Source organism: Amblyraja radiata, chromosome 1 (assembly GCF_010909765.2).
Source record: "Amblyraja radiata isolate CabotCenter1 chromosome 1, sAmbRad1.1.pri, whole genome shotgun sequence".
Classification (NCBI taxonomy): domain Eukaryota; kingdom Metazoa; phylum Chordata; class Chondrichthyes; order Rajiformes; family Rajidae; genus Amblyraja; species Amblyraja radiata.
The window spans coordinates 63,719,434-63,734,918 of record NC_045956.1 but is presented as its reverse complement, the minus strand read 5'-3'; the positions used below and the strand labels follow the sequence as shown (position 1 = coordinate 63,734,918).

General features: G+C 45.2%; 1 protein-coding gene across 19 annotated transcripts in view; it reads left to right on the top strand.

Moving 5' to 3' along the window:
* LOC116974623 (calcium/calmodulin-dependent protein kinase type II delta chain) overlaps positions 1-15,485 on the top strand; it is a 270,060-nt gene that overhangs the window by 56,714 nt on the left and 197,861 nt on the right. For all 19 annotated transcript variants that reach the window (XM_033023325.1, XM_033023340.1, XM_033023365.1 and 16 more), the window contains exon 3: positions 14,130-14,189. In XM_033023325.1, coding sequence (XP_032879216.1) covers positions 14,130-14,189 — 60 coding nt within the window. The remainder of the gene's footprint in view (positions 1-14,129; positions 14,190-15,485) is intronic.

The window sequence follows — 15,485 nt, the reverse complement described above, 5'->3', positions numbered from 1 at the left end:
ATGGTTTCACTATGATAATTATATCAGTCCAAACTTTATTTCTTGTGAAACTCAATTTTAAAGATTGACCCTGTATCCCGAGGCAAAGAAAACAATTCCCAGTTTTGCTTAGAGCGTGTGTTTACTTAGACACCTGCACAAATTGCACTGGTGTAGCAAAGAATGAGATGCAGGATGCAACATTTATTGTATGTGCACCCTGGTTATTGGAATAAAAGCAATAAGTTAAAGAAAGGAGCAGTAGTTAATGGTGAAAGTGTCAGTGATAATATGGATGATTGAAAAATAAATGAAAAACATTGGGGAAACGGCATGCTGAGACTGAAGGTGACATGTAATGATTCACATGGATATACAGGGAATGGAGGGATGTGGATTGACTGCAGGCAGTTGAGATTAGTGTGACTTGGCATTGTGTTCACAGACATTGTAGCCTGTCTGTTCCTTTGCTGTACTATTATATGGTCTATTGCAGTACCTGATAATTTTCAACTTTTGGTATGAATGCTCAAGTGAAATATTCCACGTCATAATATTTTTTTTAACCTGCAATTAGCACAGTCGTAAAATGCACACAAAATCAGTATAGAATATGTGTTACGAAAGGCATTAAACAAAGTATCATTTAATATGCTCATGCAGCATTACAGCTTTATAGTTGCATTCTTTATCTAACATACAGGTGCACAACCTTTTATCCGAAAGCCTTGGGACCAGACACTTCTCGGATTTCGGAATTTTTCGGATTTCCGAATGGAAGATTTTTAGTGTAGATTAGGTAGGTAGCGCGGGCGGCTTGAAAAGTCTGGAGCGGCTGCCTCCTCCCCGGAGACCGGGGAATCATTGTAAATCATTGCTTAAATGTTAGTCAGTTAGTTTGGAGGGATTTGATGTGGTGGGGGGGGGTGAAGGGGGAAACTTTAATTCTTAGTCCCCTACCTGGTCGGAGAGGCTGGGAGCGGGCAATGCCTTACCGGGTCGCCGTGCAGTAAGCTCCGGAGCGCTGTGGCCGCCGACACACAACATCGCGGAGCTGGGGGCTGCGGGCGTCCGGCCGCGGGCGGCGCCGGTTGGAGCTCCGACCCCGGCAACTCTACCCCTGGCTGCGCGGCGCTCCAAATCCAGCGCCGCCCGCGGCCGGACGCCCGCAGCCCCAGCTCCGCGATGTTGGGAGTCGGCGGCGTCGCAGTGCTGGGATACCAGCGGGGAGCGGGCAATGCCTTACCGGGTCGCCGTGCGGTAAGCTCCGGAGCGCTGTGGCCGCCGACACACAACATCGCGGAGCGGGGCTGCGGGCCGCGGGCCGCGCTGGATTTGGAGCGCCGCGCAGCCAGGGGCAGAGTTGCCGGGGTCGGAGCTACAACCGGCGCCGCCCGCGGCCGGACGCCCGCAGCCCCAGCTCCGCGATGTTGGGAGTCGGCGGCCACAGCGCTCCGGAGCTTACTGCACGGCGACCCGGTAAGGCATTGACTGCTCTCCGGCCAGGTAGGGGACTAAGAATTAAAGTTTCCCCCTTCACATAAAAGCCCTTCAAACTAACTGACTAACATTTAAGCAATGATTTACAGATGTTTAAGTGTCTCCCCGGTCTCCGGGGAGGAGGCAGCCGCTACAGTAGTACAGACCTGGATTGACCGTGGGTCGTTTCGGGTGAAGTTTGGCGCCAAACGTGAGCTTTGGTGTGCAGACGACATCCTGGAAAAAATGTCCGGTTTTCGGAGCTTTTCGGTTTCCGGAACTCCGGATAAAAGGTTGTGCACCTGTATTCTGTCGATAAGCCATAATTACAACAAAATTAGATAATTATAGATTATTCAGGTGGGAGTCACCAGACGATGATCTACCTTTACATAGAATTCAACCACTAATCCCTGGGTGCGCTGGTCTCATTGTTCGGGTTACTATCTCTTCCACGCAAGTCTTGAAGCTGCAAAATTTGATTTTGTTCAGCAGATTGCCCAATTAAATTGTGTGCTGTAGGGAAGCTACACAAACTGACATCAAGAAGAGCTAACGCATTGATGGACAAATCAAGGCACTTGATCTAATTTATGGAATATTACATTCCTGTTTGAGTGAAGGGCAAGGTAGGTAGGAGTAAAGGGCCTGTCCCACTTACGCGACCTTTTCGGGGACTGCCGGCACCAGTCATAGGTCGCCGAAAATTTTCAACATGTTGAAAACTCAGCGGCGACCAGAAAGACGCTACAACTCTTTGGGTGATTAGGAGACTTCTCACAACCATAGAGGCGACTCCTGGCGACCTCTCACGACCATACAGGCGACCCCCTGGCGACATGCCCCCTGGTACATCCCGCGACATGTCACCAGGGTGTCGCCTGTATGGTCGTGAGAGATACCGGGAGGCTGAAGGGTGGCTAATATTGTGCCTCTATTTAAGAAGGGCTGCAAGGAAAAGCCTGGGAAGTGCCTGGGAACTATAGATCAGCGAGCCTAACCTCTGTTGCAGGCAAGTTACTGGAGATTATTCTCATATATAAGGCAAGGCAAGTTGGTGTGCCTTGCATTGGTAGTAGTGAAAATATTGGAGAAGATTCTTCAGGATAAGATTTACCCGCATCTAGAAAAGCATGGACTTAGTGTGGATAGTTACGGTGCTGTCTTGTCTTACAAGCATTATTGAGTTTTTAAGGAGGTGACACAGATAATGTAAAACTGCAGAATTGTGCAAATTGGGAGATTGTAATGCGATCTTAAGTGGTGCAAGAATAATTATAGTAAAATAATGGATTAACAGAATGACTACAAGCATTTGGCAGCACCACCGGCAAAGGAGTATGAAGGAGGTGATTGGTTCAGAAGTCCGATCCCTGCGGGGAAAAAGCTGTTCGCAAGATTGGATGTTGGATCTTTCAAACTCCTGTATCTTATTAAGGAAGGTAGAGGAGAGATTAGGGAATGGTCAGGGCAGCAGGCATGCTTGACGATTCTCCCATCCTTCCTGGTGTAAGCATTGTGCAGATGGATTGGATGCAAGTGTGTGATGAGCCTCTGGGGTCCTGGGAAATACCCACCATTTTCTGCAGGTTCGGGCAGTAAAGAGAAGACCAGTTGCCATAACAGGCTGGGATGCATCCATTTGATTACTTACACTATCTGTAGGTTTAAAATAATTATTTTGGATATGTTGAATCTTCTGAGGTGCACAACAAAGTAAATAGGCTTGGTAGCAACAGTTAAACATCTTTGTGTTATACAGAATTTATGTTAGAAACACAGTGTGGAAACAGTCCCTTCTGCCCACCGAGTCCATGCCGACCGTTGATCACCCGTATACTGATTCTATGTTATACCACCTTCACATCCTACACACTAGGAGCAATTTACAGAAGCCAATCGACCTACAAACCTGCACGTCTTTGGAATGCGGGAGGAATCAGGAGTAATTGGAGGAAAAACCATGGGGTCACGGGAAGAACGTCCAAACTCCACACAGACAACATCTGGAGTCAGGATCGAACTAGGGTCTCTGTCGCTGTGAGGCAATGGCTGTACTGCTGGGTCACTGCGGCAGAATATTTATTGTAGATATAATTGGTGTAAGCTAAGTATTAGTTCTCTTAAAGTTAGCCATTACTTTCTACCGTATTGTAATGTCGTTTCCAAATCTACCACAATCCATTTGCATGTAATAACTTCATAGCTTGTTTTGTTTAGATTTCAAATTGAACTTAATCACATTTAATCCTTACATAACATCCTGACATATCATAATCATTCTTCCTTAACACGCTCTTAACCACAAGATTATTAATTACACCTTTCTCATTGCACCATATTAGATGCCAAATATCCTGTCCTATTTGGTTTTTCAATATCATATTTTATGGTTTCCAAGATTGGTAAGAGCATTTCTATCCTTTGGGGAAAATAGACATTTAAAAATTGACGTACATCAGTAGAAAAGCAAAACCCATATTAATGCAATTTCTTCTGGGAATCATCTTTGAAACGGCATTTGATTGGATGCTGTTGCTTGGCTTTTGTGGTTTTATTTCCGATCTGAATAGCTAAAAGCGTGAATTAAGATAGTAGTTGATATTAATCTTGCAATGTGTGAAATGAGGGTGCCAATACGAAACAGAAAAAGTAGTCATACAGCAGGGAAACAGGCATATCGCCCCATATAGGCATATCTAGTCCATACAGACCAAAATGTGTCTTTGCATTGCCCAGTCCCATTTGCCCGTGCCGGACCCATATCCTTCTAAACCTTTCCTATGCATGTAACTGTCCAAATGTCTTTTAAATCTTGTTATTTTAACTGCCTCAACTACTTCATCAGGCAATTCATTCCATGTTGCCACCAGCTGCTGTGTGGAAACCCCTCCCTTATCTGGTTCCACTCGTACCTCCCTTTCTCTTCAGATTCAAGGCTCACTTCCATCTCCCCCACCTGGCTCCATCTGCCCAACGTTCTCCCTCCTCAATTGCTTTCCAGCTCTTGTGTCACCACTCCCCCGCGGTTCTTTATACTGTCTGTCCCTCTTCTGTACTCCCAGCAGGGGCGGAAATCCCGGGGAGGCCGGGGGGACGATCCCCCCTCATTTGTTGTAATCCGGATTTTAAAACCTGGTGAAATCTCCGCTTTCTGCGAGACAGTGGGGGGCGGGACTGCTGATCGAGGGCGCCGATTGGACGAGAGAGACGTCGGTCAGTAGGCTATGGGGGCGGGACATGATGATTCAGCGAGATGATTGGAGGAGGGAGGTGTCGGTCGGAGATGGAAGTAGGGGGGTGGGACTGAGGATAGAGCGCGGTGATTGGAGGAGGGAGACTTCCGTGGAGCAAAGATCAGAATGGAGCTTGAATTGCATGCCCAGGTCATAGGGCCACAAGCGAAAAACACTATCGGCAGCCCTGGACACAGACCTGCGCCCAATCCGCAGCCAGAATCGATCCCGGGATTCCGGTGCTGCAATCGCTGCCGAACTGCCACTGGATCGCCCCCCCCCCCACCCTAGTGCTCCCCCCACGACCGGGGGCGGCCAGATACGTCGGGAGTCAGACGGGAGCGGTGCCCCCAGACCCACAGCCAGCGCAGAGAAGCAGCGCTAAACCCAGCTCAACTCTGCCTGTCCCGCCAGGTTAACCTACAGCCCTGCCTGGACTTACGGGAACGACGGCCCAGGCTTACGGCCAGCGCGGAGAAGCAGCACTAGCTGCTCGGCTCTGGACTGGTGTTTCATCAGTCCAGGCAGGACTCAACCCAAAATGTCTACGTCCAAAATTGCTATGAAGCCACAAAATTAAGCGCATAAATAACCTCCTCCAATCAACTTTAACAAGTTCCTGTCTCATACCATTGGTGTTGCCTCAATTCACAATCTTAACTTGTGGGCTTGCCTGTCTTTATCCACAAAAGGACAGAAAGTGCTGTAGTAACTTAACTGGTCCGGCAGCATCTCTGCAGAACATGGATAGGTGAAAACATGTTAGGACTCGTCTTTATTCATAACAATTTTAAAGCTAACTAGACCAAGTGCAGACCCGTTGGGTCTGTTCCCCCAATGTGTGTTTTAAAAGTATGTGTTATGATGAGATGGGGGGAAGGGAGGGGGAGAGATGGGGGGAAGGGTGGGGGGGAGGGAGGGTGAGAGGGGGGAGGGGGTGAGAAGGGGGAGGGGGTGAGAGGGGTGAGAAGGAGGAGGGGGTGAGAGGGGGGTGTGGATGAGAGGAGTGAAAGGGTGAGGGGGGAGAAGAAGGGGGGGTGGAGAAGAGGGGGGTGGAGAGAGGAGAGGGGGAGTTGTTACCGAACTAAACTCACTGTGGAATGAATCCATTAATGGAGCCACTCTGCTGCTGGATTCCATGTTGTCCCTGCCTTCCCTCTAGAAGCCTCCTCGTCCCCATCAGATGCTGAGTTACCAGAGCCCAGGTTAAACGCGGGGGCCGCTCATGGTTAAGTGTGTGAAAGCGGCCCCATCAGAGACTGTGAGCAGCAGCAGGGTTCACTATAGGAAGGACCATTGCGCCTATTGTAGCAGGTCTGGCAACAGCCGGCGTTCTGCTCTGTCTGGGGGGAGAGGGGGAGTGGGGGTGAAGGGGGGGAGAGGAAGGAGAGGATGGGGGAGAGAGGTGAAGTGGGGAGGGGGGGGGATTGGAGTGAGCGGGCAGGCGGGCGGGCTGGAGTCCAGCAGCGGGAGGCATGGCGCGAGCGTACTTGGAGGCATACTGGCGGGAGGTGGGCCTGGATTGGTCGGCATGTGGGCATTGTGACGTCAGCAGCTAGTAAGAGCCGTTTAGATCTTAAAAATTGAGTTGTGTTTGAGTTTTGTGATCAATTTTACTCAAAATCTGGGGAAATAATTGACCAAGGAGTGGATGTGCGAATGTAAAAGTAAAAGCACAAGTGAAATGTTCACAATCTCGGCGATTTTGCGTCTGGTTTGTGCGGAGTAATGAATCAAATGCAAAACGCCATACACCCACACACATACAGAGTTTTAAAAGTATATAGATAGAACAGTCGTCACTGGATCAAAAAGGCTTGCACGTGAACGCTTCAGTCGCTTGCCCTTCCGAATTTCCTAAGATTAGATCAAGCTTTGCCCTCTCCTTTGTAGGACCCTACATATTGCCTGAAAAAATATTCCTGAACACATTTGACAAATTCCACCCCACCCACCTAAGTCCTTGCACTATGACAGTCCCAGTTGATATTGCAAAAGATAAAATTTCCTACTATGACAACCTTATTAGTCTTGCAGGAGCCTGCAATCTTCTGGCATATTTATTCTTCTAATTTCTGCTGACTATTTGGGGACCTACAGTACACTCCCAACACTTCTCAGCTCCACCCATATGGCCTCACTGGGTGAACCATCAGTAATGCAATGTTGGACTACTGCCATGACATGCCCTTTAATCAATAAAGTAAACACCTCACTTCTGTTTTTTTTCTCCCACTTTTATTTCTCCTATGGCCCCTGGAATATTAAGCTATTCTGTCCACTGAACTTTCTTTCATCACCTTCCATACCAACCACCAGCCTCTCGCCCGCCTCAGTCCTGCATTGTTTAGTTTAGTTTATTGTGATGTGTACTGAGGTACAATGTTTTTGTTGCGTGCTATCCAGTCTTGGGTAAACATGATTACAACCAAACCATCCACAGTGTACCTATACAGGATAAAGGGAATAACGTTTTGTGCAAGATAAAGTCCAATAAATTCTGACTAAAGATAGTCCAAGGGTCTCCAATGAGGTAATGGTAGATCAGGACTGCTCTCTATGGGTCATCTCATTAACTGTTATATCCCATTATATTTGCCAGTGCAGCACCCCACACTTGCCTGGATTAAACTCCATCTGCCATTTGTCCGCTTATTTCTGTAACTGATCTCTATCCCGCTGTATACTTTAGGAGCCTTCCTCACAGTCTGTGATCCTAGAAATCTTGGTATCATCCATCGGCAAACGTACTAACCAACCTGTTAAGTCATTTAAATACATCACGAACAGCAGTTTCCAACATGGAGCCCTGCGGAACTCCACTGGTAGCAGACCTCCAGCCTGAATATTGTCCTTCCACCACAACCCACTGTCTAGTTCTGAATCCATATCATCATAATCATAATAGTACTTTATTAGCCAAGTATGTTTTGCAACATACGAGGAATTTGATTTGCCACACAGTCATACAAATAAAGAGCAACAAGACACCCGAATAAATGTTTAACATGAACATCCACCACAGCGACACCCCCACATTCCTCACTGTGATACACGGCAAAAAAAATTAAATCTTCTTCCCTTCTTTGTTCTCCCGCGGTCAGGGCACTTGAACCTTCCGTTGTCGGGGCAATCTTGGCTCCCGCAGCCGACGGTCGAGCACTCCGCATTGGTGCGATCAAGCTCCCGCATCGGGGGGGATCTCAGCTCCCCCGCGGCGGGTGATCGGACCCCGTGTCGGGGCTGCTCAAACCTCATGTGGCTTGGAGCTTCCTGACATCAGTCTCTACCCGAGACTGCAAGCTCCTCGATGTTGAAATCCGGAGGCCGCGGTTGGAGTGTCGATCCAGGGCAAGGGATCGGCTCTGATGGCAAGTCCACGGCCCCGCGGTGGGGCTCAAAGTCAGTCTCGAGCAAGGCCGCCAGCTCCTTGATGTTAGGCCGCAGAGCGACCTGAGATACGATCCGGGAAACAATCGCATCTCCGGCAAGGTAAGAGATTGAAAAAAGTTTCCCTCGACCCCCTCCCCACCCCTCGCATAAAACAAACCTGAGAACATTAACACATACTTTTAAAACACACAAAAAATAACATAAAAGACAAAAAGACAGACAAACTTTAGGCGAGGCTGCCATAGCTGACGACACCACGCAGCCACCAAGTCACCATTAATCCCATGCACCTTAATCTTGGATAAATCCTTTAACTGGATTTGATAAAGTAACCCTACCTTGGGTGACTTTATCAAATGCCTTACTAACCAAATTCCTCAAACAAAGTTAATCGTTAGTAAGATCTGATCTACTGTGTACAAAGCCATGTTGACTCTCCATAATTAACCCATTCTCCTCCAAATGGGAGTAAATCCTATCCCGACGAATCCTCTCCAAAAGTTTCATGACCACTGACCAAAGGACAAATGTGACTTTGTTTCACATTCTTATGTAATGTCAATATTGTAACTTGAATGGAATAGCTCAAGCCGCCATTGCCTTTGGTCTGTTTCTTGGGATCATTTGAACTGCACTGAATTAGCTGGAGACTGGCGTCTGTGAGAGTGCACATCTCAGAAGGTAGTTGAGATGGATTATATCATTATTTCCAGCTGAACATGGTTTTGATTGTTTCAACCTTGCTTTAGATCCTATATGCAACCCATTGCCAATACTAAGAATGGGTGTATTGGTTGTGAGATTGACTAGCTTGAATATGCCTGTCATTTAGCACACATATAGTCATGTATTGCAGTTCCCTTAGTCTGCACTTCATTTCTAGGTATACCTGGTGCTGATACAAGCAAGCACCTTGCATTCTTCATTGAACCAGGGTTGATGTCAGAGTCAACCCCATGGCTTAATGGCAGAACAATGATAAGATGGCCTTGATGTTGCAGATTGTGGCAGCATAGATTTTGCTTTTCTAATGGATGGCTGGTTTAAATTGCAGAATGTGCCCTGAGTCTGTTCCATTGTTTCATAATTTATTCTGTGTAGTTTTGCAGATAGCTTCAGAAGTCCTCAGCTATTCTGAATACTGCAGCTTCTTCAATTAAAAAAAAACTGGTAGTTTAAAACATTAGTACTGCGCTGGCTAATTAGTAGAGGTGAAAAGGTGAACTTTTGATGGACATCAGGAGCTCATTAAATCTTGCAGTGCTGATTGTTAAAATCGGTATTAAATTAAAATCAGTGATGAAAGTGTTATCCTGGGTGCATTGAGTTTCTGAATGCCAGGGAATGAGAAATAATTAGATATGTGTTTAGATGATCAGAGTCAACGTACATGTACCCAGGATTGATAAGGGAAGGACATCGTGGAAGACTTGAAAGAACTTAAAGCAGGTGATGGGTCTTCTAAAATTCTCATACCTTCAAGGTCAGACATAGCTAATTTGACTTTCATTGAGTCAGAAAGTTGAATAATACGTAAAAGTTCCAATTTGACAAAGAATGACCAAGAAACATTCATGTTGTGATGGAGGCATGAAGTGCAAATAGCAAGGTGGCAGAATATTTTCCCAAAGAGCCCAAAAAATAATCATTGCTGGTGGCTACTGACCTAACGAAATGTTTGATATTCATGAGGCGGGGCTGCTTTGCAAGAAGGTCCTCATGTCCATTTTGATGGATGGGGGAACTGCTACAAGTCTTCAAGGCAATCAAATACTGCCATACTTCCTCTTGGAGATAATACTGCGGGAGATCGGAAGCTGAGTTAGTGTTAAGGGCCTGTCCCACTTACACGACTTTTCAGCCAATTGTCTGCGACCTTCAAGCTTGGGGGCACTCGCCTGAAAAACCGCGAGCTGGTTTGACCGGCAGCACTGAGAAAACACACACACACACACACACACACACACACACACACACACACACACACACACACACACACACACACACACACACACACACACACACACACACACACACACACACACACACACACACACACACACACACACACACACATCGCAAAGGCGGGGGCCAGGGAAAGCGGGGGAGCGCTGTCTGAAATTCATACGGTGCAAAGCCAAGGTGATACCCGCGATGAACCGGAAGGTTAAAGACGTCTGGCACAGTGTACGGAAAGTCATAGAAACATAGAAAATAGGTGCAGGAGGAGGCCATTCGGTCCTTCGAGCCAGCACTGCCATTCATTGCGATCATGGCTGATCGTCCCCAATCAATAACCCGTGCCTGCCTTCTCCCCATATCCCTTGATTCCACTAGCCCCTAGAGCTCTATCTAACTCTCTCTTAAATCCATCCAGTGATTTGGCCTCCACTGCCCTCTGTGGCAGGGAATTCCATAACTTCACAACTCTCTGGGTGAAAAAGTTTTTTCTCGCCTCAGTCTTAAATGGCCTCCCCTTTATTCTAAGACTGTGGCCCCTGGTTCTGGACTCGCCCAACATTGGGAACATTTTTTCCTGCATCTAGCTTGTCCAGTCCTTTTATAATTTTATATGTTTCTATAAGATTCCCCCTCATCCTTCTAAACTCCAGTGAATACAAGCCTAGTCTTTTCAATCTTTCCTCATATGACAGTCCCGCCATCCCAAGGATCTCGTGAACCTACGCTGCACTGCCTCAATCACAAGGATGTCCTTCCTCAAATTAAGAGACCAAAACTGTACGCAGTACTCCAGTTGTGGTCTTACCAGAGCCCTATACAACTGCAGAAGAACCTCTACTCCTATACTGAAATCCTCTTGTTATGAAGGCCAACATTCCATTAGCTTTCTTTACTGCCTGCTGTACCTGCACGCCAACTTTCAGTCAACGGTGTACAAGGACGCCCAGGTCTCGCTGTACCTCCCCCTTACCTAACCTAACCCCATTGAGATAATAATCTGCCTCCTTGTGTCCTTTAAAAGAGCGGGGAAGGGGGGAGAAGGTGCGGTGGGGGGGGGGGGGGGGGAAGAGGAGAAGGAGAGATGGAGTGGAGACACTTTTAAGAAGCTAGACAACTTTTAATAAGTCAGAAATACACAGCTGTGAAGTTTAGCGGGCATTTAACATTACCGGTCGGTTTTCCTTGGTTCTGAAAACCCATGCTTATGGGTTTTTTTCCCCCAATGAGCCTATTAAAATGCCCGGTCAACAAAGGAGATTACCTACGGCTACCTCGACTACCTACAATGACATGGCAACCCCACCACCTCTGCACTACGAGTTCAAAAGTATTAATTTTCTCCAAGCCGACCAATTTTTACTCGCAGAAATTTTTTCAGCTTGTTGAAAACATTTCCGTGACCAAACTGAGGCCGCGAGTAGTAACCACTCCTTTCGACCTTGAAGGAGACTTACCAGTGACCACCTGTCGACCATGCTGTGAGCTTTTGGCGAGCGCAAACTCTCCTAACTCGCAAAAAAGGTTGCCATTGTGGGACACTTTAGTGTTAGCTATCTTAGTGTTATAGATATGTACAGCATACTGTATAATCAGGCCATACTGTATAATCAGGCCATTCTGCTCATCATGTCCATATCGACCACTCGTTCCATCTTCTGATCCATACTCTTCTCTGCCTAGGATATTCAAGTGCTCATCTAGAAACTATTTAAATATTGTCAGGACTCTAGTTCAACCATTCACCTTGGCAGGGCATTCCAGATGCTCTCCATTCTCTGGGTGAGAAAGGTCCTCCTCAGGTCTCCTCTTAATATAAACTCGGAGAATTTGACAGTCTTCAAAGAATTCTGAAAGACCAAGGTGCGATATTTTACTAAAAAAATTCTGGATAAATGTACTGCTCTTCCAAAGTTATTAAATGTTATTTCTCCTCCGTTCATTTGTGTTGTTTTCGGAAGTATTCTTTTGTACCACAAAAGATGATGATCCCAGTAAATATGGCCACCAGATAGAAAACAATGCAACTACATCTGAATCCAAGGGATAAAAATAGATTTGTTGAGTTATACATCAGTAGCTACTTTAAGCATCATTCATCAGCCACCCAGGGACAGTCTAAGAAGAATCCTTTCTGTTAACGTAGCAGATTCCAAGTTCAGTGTAACAGCATTGGTTTACCAGCAACAGCTTGCCGCTCGCTTCCTTTGCTGCTGCCTCGGCATGCCAAATCGCCATCGTCACAGAGATATGAATTAGGAGCAAGAGTGGACTCCACTGAATAAATGGTTACTGATCTGATTACAACTGTATTCTGCATTCCTGCGTATTAGACATAATAGACTCAAAAAGTTGGAGTAACTCAGCGGGACAGGCAGCATCTCTGGAGAGAAGGAATGGGTGACGTTGCGGGTCGAGACAATAGACAATAGACAGTAGACAATAGGTGCAGGAGCAGGCCATTTGGCCCTTCGAGCCAGCACCGCCATTCAATGTGATCATGGCTGATCATCCCCAATCAGTACCCCGTTCCTGTCTTCTCCCCATATCCCCTGACTCCGCTATTTTTAAGAGCCCTATCTAGCTCTCTTTTGAAAGCATCCAGAGAACCTGCCTCCACCGCCCTCCGAGGCAGAGAATTACACAGACTCACCACTCTCTGTGAGAAAAAGTGTTTCCTCGTCTCCGTTCCAAATGGCTTACTCTTTATTCCTAAACAGTGGCCCCTGGTTCTGGACTCCCCCAACATCGGGAACATGTTTCCTGCCTCTAGTGTGTCCAAGCCCTTAACAATCTTATATGTTTCAATGAGATATCCTCTCATCCTTCTAAGCTCCAGAGTGTACAAGCCCAGCTGCTCAATTCTCTCAGCATATGACAGTCCCGCCATCCAGGGAAAGGTCCCGAGACCTTTCTTCAGACCTAGTAACATTTTACCTTTGTTCATCAGGAATCTGCCTCAAGGACAATTGTGCTTCTACTAGCCTTTGCAGAGTAGATGACAAAGACCTGCAAGTTGTAGTGTAAAAAAAAAACAAATTTGAGTTGGTGACACCTAGTTTTTGATTCTCCCAAAAGAGGAACCACCCTTTTCACATCCACCCTATCAAAATCCTTCAGAATCTTGTATGTTTTACTTGGTCTGTACCCTTGAGAAAGAAAGCGTAATCAAAGTAGCTAAACACTGGTGTAATCTTCTGGGTCAACCCTCTGGGTTGAGGATTACCTGCATCTTTTAGAGGTCAAAAGATAACTGCATGAATTATTTTACTGTGGAGTGGCCATTGCACTCCATTATCACCAATCTTGTCAGAGCCAGCTCTTGGTCCAGTGACAAGAAGATCCATGGAGAGTAATTGGAGAGTAGGAACTAGAATTTGTTCCGTGAATTTAGAGTATGTATATTCGTGCACGAGTGCAAGTGCGAATATGTGCAGAGTTTCAGATGTGTAATCTGGCTCCATTTTGATAACTATTATATAGTATGAATTTGATATCTAAGTTTAATTTCATGCTAATGTAAAATAGGTCAATAGTTAATCGTGTGCATAGATAATATTGCCCATTGATCTGTTTATTTATTTTTCAGATGTAGCATAATATGTGCAACTAAAATGATTTCCATGTAATGTCAACAGCATTTAGTTCTATGTGCTTTCTTAATTAAGAAACCTGAGCCTAGAAGGTGCTCCCATTTAGGCCTGATGCATGGTCTTGAACTGAAATGTTGACCATCCCCTTACCTCCACAGATGCTGACTGTTACAAGGAGTTTTTTTCCAACAGTTTGGTTTTTTGTGCACATTTCGTATATGTATTGCACAAACGTCTATGGAATTTTTTCCATTATCATGCACTGAGCTACACAGAAAATTAATATGTTTTAACTGGAGGCAATACTTTGGACACTTGGCTATCCAAAAAGTTTGAATTTACATTTGTGATTTAGCAGTCAAGAGTGAGAAAAAAATGGATCCATGTCAGTTGCAGGATTCCTTCATAAACTTTATTTTGATTACTATATTGCTGAGCATTGTTCTTTACATGAATTTAAATTAGCTTCCACTTCTCTTTTTTATGACAGATCACCAGAAGTTGGAGAGAGAGGCTCGGATTTGCCGGCTGTTAAAACATCCCAATATTGGTAAGAATGGTTATCTCTTTGCATTTGAACCTACACTTCCAAATAAACTGGTTACAATGCTTTTGATTTTCTTAAGAATTCTACACAATACCAAGGCACATACTATTTACTGAAAGTCCATAGGTTATTGTTTTAACAATAGATGAATGGTGTTTGGCAGCCTTTTTCCTCCTCTGGTAATGTGCTTTATTTTTGTAATAGTCACGAGTATCTTGAGGGTTCTAGGTTCCATTGAACAAAGGCATTCGGTCAAGATAAATTATATTATTATGTTTATTAAATCTATTATGTGCCAGACTTCAGTAAACAGAGAATAGTTTAATATCTTGGATGCAGGACACTTAGAATTAAGAGGGTGGTAAATCTGTGAAATTCTTTGCCACAAAAGGCTGTGGAGGCCAAGTCAATGGATATTTTGAAGGCAGAAATAGATAGATTCTTGATTAGTACTGGTGTCGGGTTACGGGGAGAAAGCGGGAGAATGGATTTAGGAGGGAACGATAGATCAGCCAGGATTGATTGGCAGAGTAGACTTGATGGGCCGAATGGCCTAATTCTTCTCCTATCACTTATGACCTTATGACCTTAATTTGAGAAAGTGATGGACAAAGTGGAGGATAGCAGCATATCTCAGAAGAACGTACACTGCTGAAATGCACAGAAGCGAGTGTGTAGCTGAACCAAGGATGGGCTGGAAGACCTTCTTCAGTGATGTACCTTTCTCTGATCTGAAGCCAACATTCAAGCTCAGATTGTCTTGGATTCCAAATTGAAAGCTTCTATTTTAAGGCGGTTTCAATAACAATGTTAGGTTTAAGCTGTTATGGAGCTTTGATCTATTAATAGTTACTTCCCACCCCTTTTAAAAGGAATGACTTTATTTAGGTGCTGTCTGGCAATGTTCTTTCTAGAAGGAGATGAGAGCCTAATAATTTAAATCTCACTGCATCCCAGGTGGCAGCTTAAACTCCTTTTTTTTTTAACATGGGAAAATGTTAATTTGATGGAACCTTTGCTTATTGCTATAATTACTGCAATCAGTATTTGCTGTGTAAAGGGAAAGGGAGATCAAAAGCTCAATCTATTGTAAATTATGTTAACATTGTTGTTTATACCTATAAATTCATGGGTAAAAAGACTTTATCCATATTCTGATGCAACAAATAATATTTTTCCATATTCAGGTTTATGTATGCATAGCAATTAGTGATAGTTGGACCTGTTTGATTTTAGAACAGGGAACATAGAATAGTTCACCACAGGAACGGGCCCTTTGGCCCACAATGTTTGTGTGAA